This window comes from Sturnira hondurensis, unplaced genomic scaffold, assembly GCF_014824575.4.
Source record: "Sturnira hondurensis isolate 20B ecotype Veracruz unplaced genomic scaffold, ASM1482457v3 Scaffold0005220, whole genome shotgun sequence".
In the NCBI taxonomy this organism is placed as follows: domain Eukaryota; kingdom Metazoa; phylum Chordata; class Mammalia; order Chiroptera; family Phyllostomidae; genus Sturnira; species Sturnira hondurensis.
The window spans coordinates 6,077,158-6,095,801 of NW_028077851.1; the positions used below are offsets into that span (position 1 = coordinate 6,077,158).

The window sequence follows — 18,644 nt, forward strand, 5'->3', positions numbered from 1 at the left end:
CTTAAAATTCCTGATGTTTAACTAACTTCCAAACTAAATACAGTAAATTAGAATTTCTGGGGGTGGCCCCAAGTACCTGTATTTTTTATTTTGCATTTAAAGATCTCTAAGTCAGCAATTTTCAACACTTTTCATCTCTCATGGTACACACAAACTAATTACTAAAATTCTGCAGCATGCCAAAAAATATATATTTTTTTGCCAAGCTGACAAAAAAAATAGGTATAATTTTGATTTAGTCACACTGGATGGCTATCATTGTATTGGCTGTTGTCACTTTTTAAAAAAGATTTTCTTTATTTATTTTATACAGAGGAGAAGTGAGAAAGAAAGAGAGGGAGAAACATAAATGTGTGCTTGCCTCTCACACACCCCAATTGGAAACCTTACCCACAACCCAGGCACATGCCATGACTAGGAATCAAACTCACAACCTTTCGGTTTGCAGGGTGACAGTCAGTCTACTGAGCCACACCAGCCAGGGTGGCTGTTGTCATTTTTTAAAAGACTTCTATTTAGACTTCCAGCCAAGATGGAGGCATAGGTAGACACACTGTACCTCCTCACACAACCAAAATAAGGACAACAACAATTCAGAAAGAAAATAACAACCAGAACTGACAGAAAAATTGAACTGTATGGAAGCTGAACAACCAAGGAGATAAAATAGACACATTTATCCAGACTGGTAGGCGGGGCAGAGTCAGGCAGCCAGGCAGAGAAGGATCACAGCACAAAAAGCAGTGGCACCTGGCGTGCAAGGCACCCCAGGCAGGCGCACAGGGTGGCAGTGGGCGGACCCTGGGCATGCAGGCGGCGGCTGGCAGACCCCATGCACAGGGTAGCAACGGGCAGACCCAGCGAGGTGACAATTGTGAAGTGAGGCACTGCATGCAAGGTAGCTGGCTGACCCGGCGGTCCCACATTCGCACACAGATAAACCAGGTGAAACTGGAGAGTGAGACAGATCACACAAACCAGTGTCCCAGTGCTGGGAAATAAAGCCTCAAAACACCAATTGAAAATACCTGTGGAGGTTGAGGTGCTGAGAGAGACTCCCAACCTCACAGGAGAGTTCACTGGAGAGACCCACAGGGTCCTAGAACGTACATAAGCCCACCCACACAGGAATCAGCACCAGAAGGGTCCAGTTTGCTTGTGGAAAGCGGCAGAAGGAACTGAAATCCAACAGACAGTGGAGCAAGCACCACTGTTACCTCTCTGACCCCGCCCCTATATACAGGGTCACAATCCAGTGACTGGGTTGCTCCGCCATGGTGAACACCTAAGGCTCTGTCCCTTATACATAACAGGCACAACAAGACCAAAAAAATGGTCCAAATGAAAGAACAGATCAAAGCTCCACAGCAAATACAACTAAGCAACAAAGAGATAGCCAACCTAACAGATCCACAGTTCAAAGCACTGGTGATCAGGATGCTCATAGAATTGGTTGAATTTGGTCGCAAATTAGATGAAAAAATGAAGGCTATGCTAAGTGAAATGAAGGACAATGTACAGGGAACCAATAGTGATGAGAAGGAAACTGGGACTCAAATCAAGGAAGTGGACCAAAAGGAAGAAAGAAACAACCAAACAGAAAAGAAGGAAGAAACAATAATTCAAAAAATGAAGAGAGGCTTAGGAACCTCCAGGACATCTTTAAACATTCCAACATTCAAATTATAGGGGTACCAGAAGGGGAAAAGGAAGAACAAGTGGAAAAGTTGTTTGAACAAATAATAAAGGAGAACTTCCCCAATCTGTCACAGGAAATAGACTTCCAGGAAGTCCGGGAAGCTCAGAGTCCCAAAGAAGGTGGACCCAAGGAGGAACACACCAAGACACATCATAATTACATTACCCAAGATTAAAATGAAGGAGAGAATTCTAGAAGCAGCAAGAGATAAGGGGACAGTCACCTACAAAGGACTTCCCATCAGACTGTCAGCGGATTTCTCAAGAGAGACCTTCCAGGCAAGAAGGGGCTGGAAAGAAGTATTCCAAGTCATGAAATCCAAAGACCTACATCCAAGATTGTTCTATGCAGCAAAGCTTTCATTTAGAATGGAAGGGCAGATAAAGTGCTTCTCAGACAAGGTCAAGTTAAAGGAGTTCATCATCACCAAGCCCTTATTATGTGAAATGTTGAAGAAACTTATCTAAGAAAAAGAAGATTAAAAAGATGTATAGTAAAATGACAGCAAATGCTCAATTATTAACAACCACACCTAAAACAAAAACAAAAACAAACTAAGCAAACAGCTAGAACAGGAACAGAACCACAGAAATGGAGATCACATGGAGGGTCAACAAGAGGGGAGTGGGAGGAGGAGAGAGGGGGAAAAGGTACAGAGAATAAGTAGTGTACATGGTAGGTAGATAATAGACAGGGGGAGGGCAAGAATAGTATGAGAAATGTAGAAGCTAAAGAACTTATGACACATGGACATGAACTAAAGGTGGGGAATGTGGGTGGGAGAGGGTGCACAGGGTAGACGCAGGGGAAATGGGACAACTGTAATAGCATAATCAATAAAATACATTTTTAAAAAGACTTTTATTTATTTATTTTTTTTTTTAGAGAGAGGACAAGGGAGGGAGAAAGAGAGGGAGAGAAGCATCAATGTGTGAGAGAAACAGTGATTTGTTGCCTCTTGCATGCCCCCCACTGGGGACCTGGACCATAACCCAGGCGTATGTCCTGACAGCAAATCGAACCAAAGACCTTCCAGTTTGTGAGACAATGCCCAACCCACTGAGCCGCACAAGTCCAGGCTGGGTTTTTTGGACAATCTAAAGGAAAAGAAGTCAGTGTTCCCGAATAAACAGTCAGGTATTCATGGTTTAAAAATTCTTGCAGCATACCAGTTGAAAATCACTGATCTAGGTGATTATCAAGTGCAGACAAAGTTGGGAACCAGGCAGGGCCTGAGAAACATGACTTCTATAGGAATCCATCAGGAGCTCCAGGTGAATCGGAACTTGAAGAGTAACACATGATTAAGTCTCACTCCCCATGCATAAGCATTCATCTCTTCATTCATTCATTCAACAAATATGCCCTGAGTCCCCACAATGGCCCACAGAGCAGCATTTCCAGATCATCCTCCTTTCCTCCTTAGTAAGCTCTAGACTAGTGAGGAAGATGGACAAACTTGTAAAGGAGTATTTACAAACTTGGATAAAAGTGCTATGAAGGAGCAGATACTGAAAGAGAATAAAGTAGGGAAGAAACTGTTACACAGAAGCATTACCTAACAGGTCCATCCAGTGATTACCTAACCCCCTAGAGATTTGTACTTTTGTTTTGACTATTTACTCTTGATTAGGCATTTTACAATTCTGGAAGGGTAGAGATTAACTTGTAGAAAACTGTTAGCAAGCAATTCTTGTCTAATAGCAATGCAAATGTAATTCCTCCTAGAAAAAGAATATAATAATCAAGTTCCGGTTTTATTGACCTATAGGGCATTAATCAATTTTATATATAATTTAGTAATCTTATTCCAGCACTCTCTCTTTCCATGACTGCATATACTTCTGACTCACACTTTCTTAAACCGGCTTTACTATATGCTGGTTCTTTTCACTAATCTATTAATTTGACAGTACCTACTTTAGATAAGAGGAAGGGTACAGTCTCTGAATCCTGAAGGATGAGAAGGAACCAGCCATGGGAAGGAGAAGGGGGAAGAACAGACTACTAGGAACCCAAAGCCTCCAGATAACATGGTGTTTCCTGCAGCAGGAAGGAGATGGCTCAGAAATTATTAGAAGGCCAGTGAGGCTAGGGAACAGATTGTAAACATGGGGGAGAAGTTTCAGATGAGAATGGAAAAGTATGCATTCTACAATGTGCAGGGTTATAGATCAGGGACATCGAATTTGGAACTATGTACAATGGCAAACCACTAGAGGGTTTAAGGAAGAGGAGGAATGACCTGATGGGTACCTTGAAAAGACCACTGTTACTGCTGTGCTGGGGAAGAGAATGGAGAAGAGAAGAGGTCAGGCACATGTCACTCATGTAGAAAGTGTGGGACTCACAGAACTAAGGATGGACTCACAACCCCCTGAGTGTGATGGGACTAGCACAGCCTTTCAGATTAGGTTCCTGCAGAGCCTTTATGGTTTATGTCATCACACATTAAGCTAATGGATTTCAAGCAACAAATTGAAAAATGTTAAGTGGAAGCTTAAAGTTTGGCCCAATCTTGCCCTCATTCTTACTCATATGCTGGCTGCAAATAACTTATTTAATAAACCTTTAAATGAATGAAAAAAATTCAGAATTGACTTTGAGTATACTTAAACCCTCAGAGGTAAAAGGTGTGAGGATTTATTTTATAAAACACAATTGAGAACACCTTATATTTGTGAAAAAGTGTTAATCCTATGCACAAGTGACAACTTAGACAACCCTTCCCCCATGGGAAATTGAGCTAGACAACCCTCACACCCTGGGAAATTGAAATGTACATTTGGGCACAAATCAAGTAAAAGACTTCAGTCTAAGTTAAAACAAGGAACCAAAGTGTCAGAAGTTTATTCTTGTATGCAGCAAAGCAATTCTAATTTTCCCAGAAGACAAAGTTGGAAGATACTACAATAAACCTTAATGATCATTTACAGTGGAATGGAAACTATCAATGTCTACCACACATCCAAATTCAATGTGATATAAGTTTAATTAGAGCAAGTGACTAACAGTACTGAGTGTTATGTCTTTTAGCAATAACCACCAAATGTGCCACTGAAATAATACTCCATCAAGAAACCTGTTTCAAGGGGTGGAGACGGGAGGGAGATGGGGAGGGCTGGGGGATGGGCTGGGATGGGGGTAAAGGGCAGAAAACTGTACTTGAATAATAATTAAAATTTAAAAAATAAAAAAAGAAACCTGTTTCAAGGAACCAAATTATATAATACCAAGGGATGCCTTTTGGGTCATAGTTTTTCCCCATTGGGATAATATTCCATGACTACAGATTACACTCAAGCACCTTATGAGCAGAAAAAATAATCAGGAAGTGGCTACTTTGAATAGCAATGAAAAGCATCAGAAATGGAGGCTCAGATCTTGGCTCCAAACTCTACTAACCTTGCGTCCTTAGGCAAGTTACCATATTTTTAGGACTATAAGACGTACTGGACCATAAGACGCACCTAGGTTTTAGAGGAGGAAAATAGGAAAAAAATTTGAAGCAAAAATGTGGTAAAATATTGAATACCCTGTGACCCCACTCCACCACTGCTCCCCCCAACAGCAAGCCAGGTACCCTACATTCGGACTATAAGACGCATCCCCTTTCCCTCCCAAATTGGGGGTGCATCTTACAGTCCAGAAAGACATGGTACTCAACTGCCCTAAACTTCAGTGTGCACATCTGTAAGATGAGGATAATAATAGTCCCTCATTAGAGACTGCCAGTGTTTGCCCATAGCTGCTTCTTTTTGCAGGCACATGAGAGAATTATATCCCCTCCAGTCAGCTCTGCAGTTCAATGAATCATGTGACAAGTTCTAGCCAATGCATTGTGAGCAGCGGTAATACACGAGTCATATCCAGGCCAACATATTAAACTGCTAGGGTGAGAAACTATTTCTCTGTTATGGCAATTATGAAAACAGGTGCTGTGTTTGGTGTTGCCGCAAGATAAAGAAGCCAGGATCACAGAGCCACAACCTGGAAGGCAGCTGCCCTAAAGGTCCACTGCAAAGTGGGAAGTGAACCTTTGTTTTGTTAAGGCACTGAGATTTCGGCAGTGTCTGTTATCACAGCTTACCCTAGGCAATGAAAACTGACACAAATACCTAATTTAGGACTTGTGAAGACTAAATGAAACAGTGCCTGCCATACACTAAGCTTCTGATAAAGATCAGCAGAATGATCACAGCCCCCCGATGGGTTAGGGTAAAAGGGCTTTGTTTCCCATAGTCCAAGCTATCAGAAACTTCTCAGCTATTTGGAGTTGTCCTACAAAGTTGCCAAGGACTAACCATAAATCCTGAGCCCACTGGTCAAGTCTATTAGGAGCTTCACAGGACTGGTGTGAACAGCTGAGTAGTTTTTATCTCAATATGAGGAAAAGGAAAAAGTTCCTGATTAGCTGTGTGGACATGTGAAAGTTATTTGTATCAAAGTAAATTAACAGGGGACCTGAGCCCACCCCTTGAGTGTTCACCTTCTGTATAGAGGTTGGTAAAGCCAATACTGAGGCAGTTTATATGATGCCAAGAGTCTGAGGCTTTGAGTTTTGTTCAAGTTGTGGAAAGTGCTCAGGTATATGGTGGGCTGGGGCAAGGATGGCAAGATAAGAAAATGTTAAATCAAAACTTTGAGCCCTGGCTGGTGTGGCTGAGTGGATTGAGGACCGGCCTACAAACCAAAGGGTTGCCAATTGGATTCCCAGTCAGGGCGCATGCCCAGGTTGCAGGCCAGGTACCCAGTAGGGGGCACACAAAAGGCAACCACACATTGATGTTTCCCTCTCTTTCTCCTATCCCCTCTCTCTATAAATAAATAAATAAATAAATAAATAAATAAATAAATATCTTTAAGAAAAAGCTTTGAGCAGATAATTTTATTCAGCCAAAATTTTGGTACCCCCAAAGTACTTACTAATCATCAAGACAGTGCTTCAGCAATTGGGGAATTAAAGGATGATCGGAGCTGATATGACTGGAAGGGACAAGGGAAGGAGAAAGGAAGCAGTTCCACCAAGACTCTTACAGATACTTATTCCCTTGTCCCAAACAGGGCCTTAAATGACATTTTAGATTCCTGAAGTGAAAAATTAAACCGAATGTTATTCTTTCACCACAGGCTCTAGAATTCCTATCCCAATCTCTTCCTGCTAAAGAACAAAATCTATTTTTATGGCAAGTCAGTTAAAAGGAACTAATCTCAGGTCACTCTCTGAAAATTTTCCCAACTTAAAAAAAAAAAGAAACTAAGATAGCTGCTAAGTTTTCTTATGTTAATTTACAGGATAGTTGGAAAAGGCAAGGAAAAAATTCCATAAATACTTACAGAACAGGCCTTAAGCCTGCTAAAAATGGTTCTCAGAAATAAGCAACCCGTCACAGATAATAAAATGTATAACAAGGAGCTACTCACCACATTTAATACTCTCTATCCGCACAGGGAGGCCAGACTGTGCTGCAGCAATTAATTTCAAGGCAACATAAAACTGAGTTGGGCCAAAATAACCAACCCGCTTGGCACCACACAGTTCTGTGATCTGAAAACAGACAAGAAAAATGATGCTGAGAAAACCCATTTCATAACAGGAAAATGAGACAAGATATATTATGAAATCTCAAGGATTTCACAGAGCTAACCAAAGTCCATGAAGAACCTATGTGTACACAGTTTTTTTTTCTTCCAGTTTACAGGGAGGCTTTTCAATTCAGATAATTAAAGTCTACCTACTCATTATTCCTCCTCTTTCAACAATAAAAATAAAGGTGACAAAGGATGGCTGGCTGTTACTCTTCTTACAAAAGAGAGTGACTTTTTCAGGGGGTGGATTCTGATGTACAAAGTCTAGGAAGTCAGTGGTAAAAAAAGAGAACAGATTAGTCATTACCACTACCTGTGGATGATTCTAGTTGGTCAGAATTAAAAGTGATTATTTTTAAAGTTCTCAGGCAAAATTATTTTCTAAGCATTAAAATTACATCTTGAGTGCTCACTTTGGAGAAACAAAACAGTACTACACACACAGATGTTTTCAAGATATTGCAATCTTCCATTTGTAGACCTTTAACATATATCCTATTGGTGACTTAAAATTAATCATTCAATGACTTTTTAAATGTTATTTCAAAGTAAGAGATATTCAAAAGTTCAAATAACAGTAAGTGTATGTGAAGAACTAAAAGGCACTCCCCACTTTCTATGCCCCAGAGGAAAGCACTGTATCTTCTTTTAGAATGTTCTATGCATATATGTATTACACATCTGTGCTCTTCCTGTTGTTTATTCAATATTTTATACAAATAGAATAACACATACTATTTTGTACCCTTTTTTCATTTAGCAATACTGTTTTCATACCTAAAGACATCTCAGCCTGGTTCCCTACCACTCTCAGGACAAAATCCTGTCTCTTTGCTATAGCATTCAAGCTCCTTCACAACCTAGCCCTAAGTGGCTTTTCTAGTTTAATCCCTGGACACACAAACACACACACACAGTGCTGTAGCTGCCTTCAGTTTCTCCCACTGTCCAAATACATCTTGCCCTTTTATATCTCTGTATCTAGTGCACATGCTGAAGAAGATGGGAAACTAAAGTGCCTTAAAATCAATTAGTTTTCGATGAAGAAACTACTTAATTTTATGACTTTGGCAAGTTAATTCAATCTGCCTGAAACCTAATTTCTTCATAGGTAAAGTAGAAATATTCTCTCTCTCATAAGATTACTGTGAAGGAAAAAAATAAATAATATACTAAGTGAACCTAATACAATGGTTAGCAGTAGTTAATAATTGTTGGGTTCCATCCCATTTACCTGGCACTGGAATCTCCCTCCCCACTAGATTTAACTCCAATATCACTTCTCTGTTGCTCCTTCCCAAGTCCCCACATATGGTTATTTTCCCAGTGTATTCTCTAACAATTTGAATGTCCAAAAACGTCCCTCAGATGATACATTGTCTTAGACTTGCTTTCAAACAAAGGGGGGAAGGGAAGTTAAGTGGAAAGTACGATTGAAATAAGTCCAACCAAGAGTTGAGAAGTACTGAATTTAGTTGATGGGTTCATGCAGGTTCATTCTCTGACTCTATACTTTTGTATACATTTGAAATTATCTATATTCAAGCTTTCAACATCTACTTCAACACTTATAATGTTATGTTACAAATACATGTTTATTTCTGCCTCCCATTAAAATGTCTTCCAAGGACAAGGAGTAACTTCCATTCATCTCTGAGCACAAGGGTAGGCACCCACAATACAGTCAAAATAGTCTCATTCAGGTGAATGAACAAACCCCTCACAAATAAAAAGTAACTGGGTTTTACAATACAATCTCTTATTGTGAATAAGTTCAAGTACAAACTCACCTGCAAATAGAAAAAAATACCAACTACATTAATATAATTCCAACATCAATATAGTTGTCTTGCAGAATAATTCCTAATATTAAGAAATTGTAGCCCTGGCTGGCGTAGCTCAGTGGATTGAGCGCGGGCCTGCGAACCAGAGGATTGCGGTTCGATTCCCAGTTAGGGCACATGCCTGGGTTGCAGGCCGGTTCCTTGCAGGCTAACTACCAGCAGGGGACGCACAAAAGGCAACCATACATTGATGTTTCTCTCCCTCTCTCCTTCCCCTCTGAAGATAAATAAATAAATAAAATCTTAAAAAAAAGAAATTGTAATCCTTGGTATGTGAACAACTTAACAACTATATGTCAGTCAGTGTTAATTTAGTATATTAATTCTCAGTTATTTCTTTACCATAAGTACCACATAGAGCTGAAAAGCTCTTAACTAAAGGGAAGAAATTGCTGCTGAAACATTCACTATGGGACTTTGAGAGTAACGCCTGAATCGGACATTAGTAAACCATGTTATTCACATTGGAGTCTGTCCTTTGGTCCTATATACCACTAGAATCACTGCTTTGTAGCTACCATAGAATAAGTGGAATTGTGATATATAGTAAGAACATAAGTGAAGTGAGCCCATGGGTCACTTTGTACACCAGGAGACATGCCATGAACTTTCTGCAAAGTTGAGCCACAAGAACGATAAATTATAAGCCTTTGGAACTTACATGTGGAACCTCATAAACTGGAGACTTCTCAATCCCAAAAGCAGGTTAATTCTGTAAGGGTGTTTTGTATGTTTGTTTATCAAGGTTCAAAATGTTTTAAATCTAAATACTCCACAGAAAAGCTCTAATTTTTGGGTTGAAATGTTTTAATGTAGTCTAAAGAAAATAAGGTGCTTTATAGCAGATATTGGGTTAGCAGAAGATATTTTCTATAACTCTCCTTCTAAGAGTCCAAGTTGCTGAGCTTTTCTCAAAATAAAGAAAAAATGAAAATATTATACCTCTTTTTAGTCTAAACTCCAAACCTGTAACACTCAGCTGGATCCGTCTTAGATTACATGCTGTGCAAATTTCTAATACAGAACAAGAACCTATAGAAGGGTGTTTATTTTCTCAGGTGGAAGGCAAGAGATGAAAAAAAAAAGAAATGGATGAAATCAACTTCCTTACAGCTTACAGATGTACACTGAACTGTCGGGGTGCTGGATATGAATCAGAAAAATTCACCAACCATTTGAGAAGATCTTGGACAAAGTTCTGGAAGAAGATTGAAGGCCACTAAAATAGCTTCCCTCCTACCTAATTCTGAAAGATTAAGTGACTGTGCTGAGTAATCAGTCCATACCCATTCCAGTTTGCCTGATATACTTTCTTTCCTAGCTGAAATGTAGTAAATTTTCAGAACTGTTCAAAGGTCTGAATATGTTTCTCTCTTTCAAGTATTTTTAAAGACTTCCTTAGAAAAAAAATTTTTATATATTTTTTATTTAATTCTTGTTCAAGTACAGCTTTCTGTCTTATATTCCCAGTTAGAAAAAATTTTAAATTTAAAAAGCCTTGGTGAGCCCTGACTGGTGTAGCTCAGTGGATTGAGTGCCAGCCTGTGAACCAAAGGGTCGCTGGTTGGATTCCCAGTCAGGGCACATGCCTAGGTTGCAGGGGCCCCAGCTGGGGACATGTAAAAGCTGATCGATGTTTCTCTCTCACAGTGATGTTTCTCTCCCTCCTTCCCCTCTCTCTAAAAATAAATAAATGAAATCTAAAAAACAGTCTTGGTGGGAGGGGTTGGAAGAATTCACCAATGGACCCCTCTTCTATTCTCTCTCCACTGCAACTGAGCAAGTTCAGATTCTTTGGTCACATATTGATTACTTCAAGAGCTGTCCCCAGACTCATGCAATGTTATGTACCACCCTCCACATTCCCTCCATGATGTCTTATAACAAAATTACCCCCCAATTTGAAAGGGCTTTCAGGGCTCCTTGTTCCCTTTCCTGTAAAACCTATACTCCTGACCATGGCTTTTGAGGACCTCTCATCTGGCCCAAACTACCTTACCAACAACCCCATGTCTTTTTCCTCCCCACCTTTCATCTTAAGGGTTCAGCCACTCTAGATGCTAAGCAGCTCTCAACACATGAAAGCCATTCAGGTCTCTAGACACCTGGTGTGTCCCCTGCCTGGAAGCTGGATGTCTCCCAACTTTTTTTATTGGCTAGGCTCATCCTTCAAATCACTTCAAGATTAATCTTATCTTTGAAACTTTAGTCAATTCCACAAGGCATGCCTTCCACATTCCCATAATCCTTTTCGCTAGCTCTATCATATCACTGGCCTTGTAATATAGCAAAATTGGTATTTTGGTCATTGTCTCCACTGTACCCTATCTCCTTCCCATACCTCCCAAATGCCTAACATAAAGCAAGAACATATTTTTTTAAAGATTTTATTTATTTATCTTTAGAGGGGAAGGGAAGGAGAGAAGGAGAGAAATATCAATGTATGGTTGCTTCTTCTGAGTCCCCTGCGGGGAACTGGTCTGCAACCCAGGCATGTGCCCTGACTGGGAATTGAACCGTGATCGTGTGGTTCACAGGCCCGCGTTCAGTCCACTGAGCTACACCAGCCAGGGCACAAGAGCATATTTTTATCTAAACTAATGAGAAAAATGGAACCAGAGACATGGAAACATTGAACAGACTGATAGCTATAGGGGGGAAGGAGTGAGGGGAAATGATGGAAGGAAGGAGAAGGGACTAGTGAAAGAACATGTATGAATGATACATAGACATGGAGAGGGGACTGACTGTGGGCTAGAGAGGTAGAATGGGTGGGTGGGGGCAAAGGGGGAAAATTGGGACAACTGTAATAGAATAAACAACAAAAATTTTTAAAGAGTATATTTTTATCATTTGTATCCCTCAAGACTCATACTTTATGGTGCTTGCTATGTATTCACTTGTTCAATGAATGTTTGTTGAATTAATTAGTTTTCACAGCCTGTAATAGCAAAATTGTTCTTTCTCTCATCTTGTAATTACTTTTACAAGTGGTTGCTAAATTGGCCTTAGTCATCTCACACTACATAGCCATAAGAGTACCTGCAAGAATATAACAAAATATTAACTTCTCTGTTGCCTCCTTTCTCACCACTTTGGAGGGACTGGATAGGGTCAAAGAATTAAGAAAGGTGCCTGCCACACTTTACTTTTGGTTACCCAGAACATTTAACTGGTGCTCCAGTCACTGAGCATTCCAGAGATGCACAGCAGACTCCTTCCTCGCCACCTCCTTGTACTCACCATACCCACAGGGAATGTCAGCCAGCCCCCCAAGTAGACACCCTCAACAACAGAAATATAAAGGAGAATTTGATTTTGAGGTACATACTTACAAGTCATACCTCAGCAATGTCTGTCCAACATAAGTCCAGCCGTTATTAATATAAGACCATTTTGTGCAATATCAATGTAACCTGGCAGTCAAGGAGAGTGAACTGGAATGTGCATGTATAAACAATGATGACTTCACTGTACTAGTCAGTGGGGGCAGTCGATGCCACTGAGTGAGCATGTGTACCATGTGGCCATCACATTCAAAATGACTGAATAGAGCAACAAAATGCATCACATTTTACATTAACCTTGAACATTCCTCTGTAGAAACTATTTGAATGATTTAGAAGGCCGCAGCTATGGGCCACTGGTGATTGGCTGCCTTACCATAACAACACACCCACTCATGCATCACGTCTCATGCAGAGTTTGTTGGCGAAACATCAAATTACCCAGGTGACTCAGCCCCCCTACAGCCCAGATTTGGTGCCCCGTAATTTCTGGCTTTTCCCAAAACTAAAATCACCTTTAAAAGGAAAGAGATTTCAGACTATCAGTGAAATTCAGGAAAATACGACAGGGCAGCTGATGGCCATTGGGAGAACTGTGTGAGGTCCCAAGGTGCCTACTTTGAAGGGGACTGGGGTGTCATTGTCCTATGTACAATGTTTCTTGTAACTTGTATCTTGAATAAATGTCTATTTTTCATATTACATAGCTGGATACCTTCTGGAGAGGTCTCTTGTATCCTAAAAATCAAGAGGAACTTTTAGTCCAGAGGGACCTGGGTGAGCTATCCAAGAAAATACGACCCCCCCCATATCCAATTACCCAATACTAGGTACCATAGTATACGCCTAAACAAAACCACAACACTGTTAAGGAGAGAACGGACATTCAGTGCTTAGGCATGATTTCAGACAGAGAAGGCTACCAATACCTGAAAGTATTAATTGGAAATGTCTTGGGTACCTCCCATTGGAAGCAATGTGCTCAGTCCTATGATAGGAAATGACCAGCGCTGAGTTAAACAACTTCTCTCTCTCCCCTCCCCCACCTCCAAATACTTTATTATTTAACTCTCAAAAAAAGGGGACATTCTCCTACACCATGATCACCACACCTCAGCAAATCAACATTAATAATATCATACAACATATGATCTATTCATTTCCTCAGTTATCCTAAAAATGGAAAGCATTTAGAACTGGATTCTTTTTCCAATCCAAGGCAAGGTGTATACATTACATTTTTTATGTCATGTCTCCTCAGTCCTCCCTTAATCTAGAAAAATCCCCCTTGGTTCTTCATGACACTGAATCCTCTCAAGAGTTCAGGCCAATTGTCCTGCAGAACATTCCACATTTTGGATTTTTTTGTTGCTCTGTGGTAACGTTCAAGTCAAACATTTCTGTGATACTGTAAGAAGTACACATCAGTGAGGGGCACATCCATTGATTGCCAAGCTTGGCCATTGGGCTAAGGCATTGAGTGCCAGATCTCTCCATTGCAAAAACATGCTTCACATAACACTTTGACACCACATGAATACTCTATCCTCTAAAAAATTTGCCTTTGAATTTGTTAAATATAAATTCTAAGTCAGTTTAGCTAAATTACATTAGTATATATAAAACTGGAATCCTACAGCAAAATCACAAGAAAGATGGGGATATTTATTCCATAAGGTACGTGTCATTACCTCTAGTTTATGTACTAATAAATGCCATAACTCAAAGTTAAGTGATACGTTCAAGGTCACAAGTTCACAGCAAGTACTCAAACCTATATGTGCCTGGGTCCAAGGTTCATAGTCTTTCCATTACATCAGGAGTTGGAAAACTACTGTGCATGGACCAAATCTGGCCCATTGCCTGGTTTTATATAGCCCATGAGCTGAGAATGGTTTTTACAGATGGACATTTGCAATCAATCTGATGATAGGGAACACTAACTTTGAATCCCATTAGGTAAAATATTATGACAAAACTAAGAAGCCCATGCTTCCTGGTAGCAGACCTGCATTACGAAAAAAAATATTGTGCTCAATTATTATTGTTACTATACTTTGAATTTTGTCCATTAAAAGTGTGTGGAAGTTTATTTCTCTCTCTTGTTATAAAAATATGTACTTAATACACTCAGTTTTTCCTCTTGGCCTACTTGCCTCTTTTGCCTCTAAAGCCTATAATATTTACTACCAGGCTCTTTACAGGGGGAGCTACCAGCCCCTGCACAACAACACACTGCCTCCCTGACCTATGCTTTATCCTAGCAGATACCCTCAGTAGCCATGCAGAAAGGGTATTTTCTTGAAATAATCAGCTACACTAAGTAAATGACAACTTAAAGAGTGAATACTCCCATTAGAAGAAAAGACACATGTATATTCACCGCCCATTTTCCACCCATTTATATATTTAAAAATTTCAAAAACTTTTGAACAAAGACTTCCTACAATACTATAAACTTCCATAGCAACCAGTTGGAACAATCGGATGCCACACTTCATATATGAACAAAATCTATGCAATAAATTCACATGCTAAAAGAGTTTTTCTTTTTTTTTCTTTTTTTGCCCTGGCTGGTATGGCTCAGTGGACTGAGTGCCCACCTGTGAACCAGAGGATCACCAGTTCAATTCCCAGTCAGGGTACATGCCTGCATTGTGGACCAGGTCCCCATTAGAGGGCGCACAAGAAGCAACCACACATTCTCTCCCTCTCTTTCTCCCTCCCTTCCTCTCTCTAAAGTAAATAAAATCTTTAAAATAAAACATGTTTTTAAAAAGTTTTGCTTTTTTTCCAGCTTTATGGTATAATTGAAAAATAAAATCGTCAAATATTTAAAATGTTCAAAGTAATGATTTGCTCTATGAAAACATTGTGAAATGATTCCCACCACTCAGTTAATACATTCATCACCTCACATATTTACCTTTTTGTGGGGTTCTGTTTTAGAGGGTTTTTTTGTTGTTGTTCTTTTCTTCTTTTTGGTGACAACACTTCCGTTCTCTCTTAGCAAATTTCAAGGACACAATACAGTATTATTAACTACAGCCACCATGTTATACATTAGATCCCCACAACTTACTCATCTTAAAACTGATAGTTTGCACCCTTTTACCACCCTCTCCCCTGGCAACCACCATTCTATTCTGTTTCTATGAGTTCCGTTTTCTCTTATTCCACATATAACTGACATATCATGCAGCATTTGTCTTTGTCTGGCTTATTATACTTACTTGCTTTTTATCTTTAAAGGGAGTAGGTGTTATAAATCTTCATAACAATTCTTTGAAAACATCCTTCTGCATTTGTGAATACATAATGATCCAAGATCCCCTGACATGTAAGCTACTCCCAAGTTGCAAGTCAACTTTGGAAGCTACATTATCTTTCAGAACCCCTCACCAAGATGTCATTTAATTTAGGGATAGAGAGTCTATAATAAAATATAGACCAAATCTAGCTCAGATGCTAAAAAAAGGCCGTATTGACAGAGGCTATGGCCTAGATCTTATTTGTCAGCATTCTTAGCCCAAGGCCCCAAACTCATTCCAGTAGCACTAGTTTGCCACTGTGGTTCAGATGGAATCTGAACAGAGAAAAGACTCTGGGAGAAAAATTAGGAACTTGTACATTGCTAGTGGAAGCACATATAGGTGTAACATGCAGAGACTACTTGGCAATATCTGTAAGAATCACAATCAAGTTCTTTATCTAGCAATTCTACCTCTAGGAACTTATATTCCATTTTAGACAAGCAAAATGACATATTGCACAAGGTTATTCAATACATATTATCTAAGATACAGATTGAAAACACTTGGAGGCCCATCAGATAAAATATTAATCAATTGTGCTTCATCTACACAATACAATTCTAGGTAGCTTTAGTGGGCATTTGTCATATCTGTAATTTTCCATCATCTTTTGAAAAGACTTTCTCTATTTGGAGAAATTTCTCAGCTTGAAAGCCAAGAATCAAATTCCTAGGCTCCTTTGCAGCTAAATTGCAAGCTGTGACCAAGTCTCCACTGATGAGACAGAACCAGTAAGATTTTGCTTTAGAAGTGAGAAATGTAAGGAAAGAGGCTCTGCTAGGAGCTTCCATATTTGCAGGCAGGAAGCTGTGGTAGCTGCAAGGCTGCCTTCTTCGATCAGGATGGCAGTGAAAGCAGTTGCAGTCAAGCCACATGCCTGCTGTTTGCTTCTCAGTGCAGGTAGGGGCACGGGTGGCTTCCACTTCATACTAGTACTACACACAGCTTTGAGTTTTGTTTCTGGAAAACAGATGCGGGCCTGTTCCTCTAGCCGTCCAAACAATTCCATGAGTTACCTAAAGCCCTAATCCCTTTTTGGCTTAACCATCTATAGTAGATTCAGTCATTGGCCACAAAAACCACCAAACAAAAGAAATGAATTTCTTTCAGAAATGATATAGACAGGTCATCAGGTTACACTGTTGAAAAGAAAAAAGCAAGGTGTACAATATTAAATATGGTATCATTTTTAAACAGGAATGATTATAGATGCAGTTACTTATATATTTCACACACTTCCTGTAGAAGTTGAAGCTAACAAACCTGACTGCCAGCTGCCTCCCGGAAAGGGCACAGGTTGGCTAAGGCACTGAAGGAGGGAAAAGTTCACTGCGTTTCATTTTGTACCTTTTGAATTTTGAATCATGTGAATGGATTATCTATTGAAAAGTAATATTTTAAAAAAAATTGTGAAGAGACAAAGCCTAACCCCATGTCATCAAGAAATACAGATGGACCCCAAACCCATTCCTCGGCCACTTGCCCTATGTGCAATTCCAAAACAAAGCTTCCAACTAAACAAAACTGCAGTGGTCCTCACTAACTGAGCCCAGACTTTACACACAAATACAATGCTCTTTCCTGTAAGTTGCCAACACAGAACAAGGCAGCATCTTGCTCTACAAAAACTGGTTATCTTTGTCAAAGGTAGTGTTGTTTGGCTGGGTTACTGCGGGGAAGGCACCGGGCCTCCCTTGGTTTCAAGGCTCATATACTAGAATTAAAACAGTCAGACTAGACAGAACACAAGGCTTTTTCTACCTCCAAAAATTCTATTAAAAGGAATTCTATTGGATGAAAGCGGTAACTATGGTTTGAACCTCTCCCTCTGGCACTTACCATTTCTGCTTTGTATTATGGTTCCCAGTATACCTGCTACATCCCCCTAACAGGGCTGTATGGAAGTCTCCTGACAGCAAGTCCTACATTTTTAAATCACCCTTGCTTTCACCACAGCACCCATCCCATTGATTTCCACTGGCAAGGCCTTCTGGATTAAATGTCTTCTGAGGTTTAACTCTTCACTACACTTAAGAGAACGCCTATGCATGTTGTTTTATACCTTTGAATTGTGACTTTTGTGAATATATCAACCTATTCAAAAGAATTTTTTAAGCTTTGAAGGATCAGAGACAGTACCTGATCCCAGAACAGCAAGAGCCTCATGTGAGTTCAGGTAAGTCACCTCATAAGCACCTGATTCCAAGCAAAGCCAGAGGAAAATAAAACATATCCTCCCTGAACTTCAAATGTACTCAGTTTAGTGTATGTGTGGAAAGGGGAACATTTTTGTATTAAAACACAGAAATGTGTTAAGGAGTTGAATATGGAATTAACATGGTTCTTAAATTCAAAGAATTCAAACTCAGACTAGTTGCTTTGCTTTTTTGCACAATGGAGTAGCATGTACAGGTTTGTCAGAGTGATTCTAGTTTTTATACTCCTAGACTGTTTTCTGAAATGAGGAAAGGTGACAGGCAGTAATGGCATTTGATGACACTTTCTTATTATAATTTTTATAAACTAGGCCTTCTTTGGCAAGCCAATCCCACAGCTTTTTAAGCTGCCCAACCAACTGCACATGCACAGCATGCATCTGGAGGTCAGGAGTTCATCAGGACTGGCACCTGCCTGGAAAGAAAGAGGGCTCTAACTACTTAAGGGTGAGAGGAAAGGGGAAGATGGTGGTGTACCACCGAGGACAAAGGGAGCATCCTCCCCATCATAAGAAAATAGTCACTGTGATGTAGGAGAACAGTTTAGGGACAAAGAACAGTAGAAGCCACAGTAAGAGCATTTACTGAGAGCCAACTGTGTGCGAGGCACTGACTTAAATGCCAAGAATGAGATGAGATGAAGGAAACACACTCAAACTGGCCTTAACACCAGAACTGAATTAAAATGCAATTAC

At 39.9% G+C, this 18,644-nt stretch overlaps 1 protein-coding gene across 3 annotated transcripts in view; it reads right to left on the reverse strand.

The window, feature by feature from the left end:
* Window positions 1-18,644, reverse strand: part of REPS2 (RALBP1 associated Eps domain containing 2) — a 215,782-nt gene that overhangs the window by 158,730 nt on the left and 38,408 nt on the right. For all 3 annotated transcript variants that reach the window (XM_037046289.1, XM_037046287.1, XM_037046288.1), the window contains exon 2: window positions 7,124-7,247. In XM_037046289.1, the coding sequence (XP_036902184.1) occupies window positions 7,124-7,247 (124 nt within the window). The remainder of the gene's footprint in view (window positions 1-7,123; window positions 7,248-18,644) is intronic.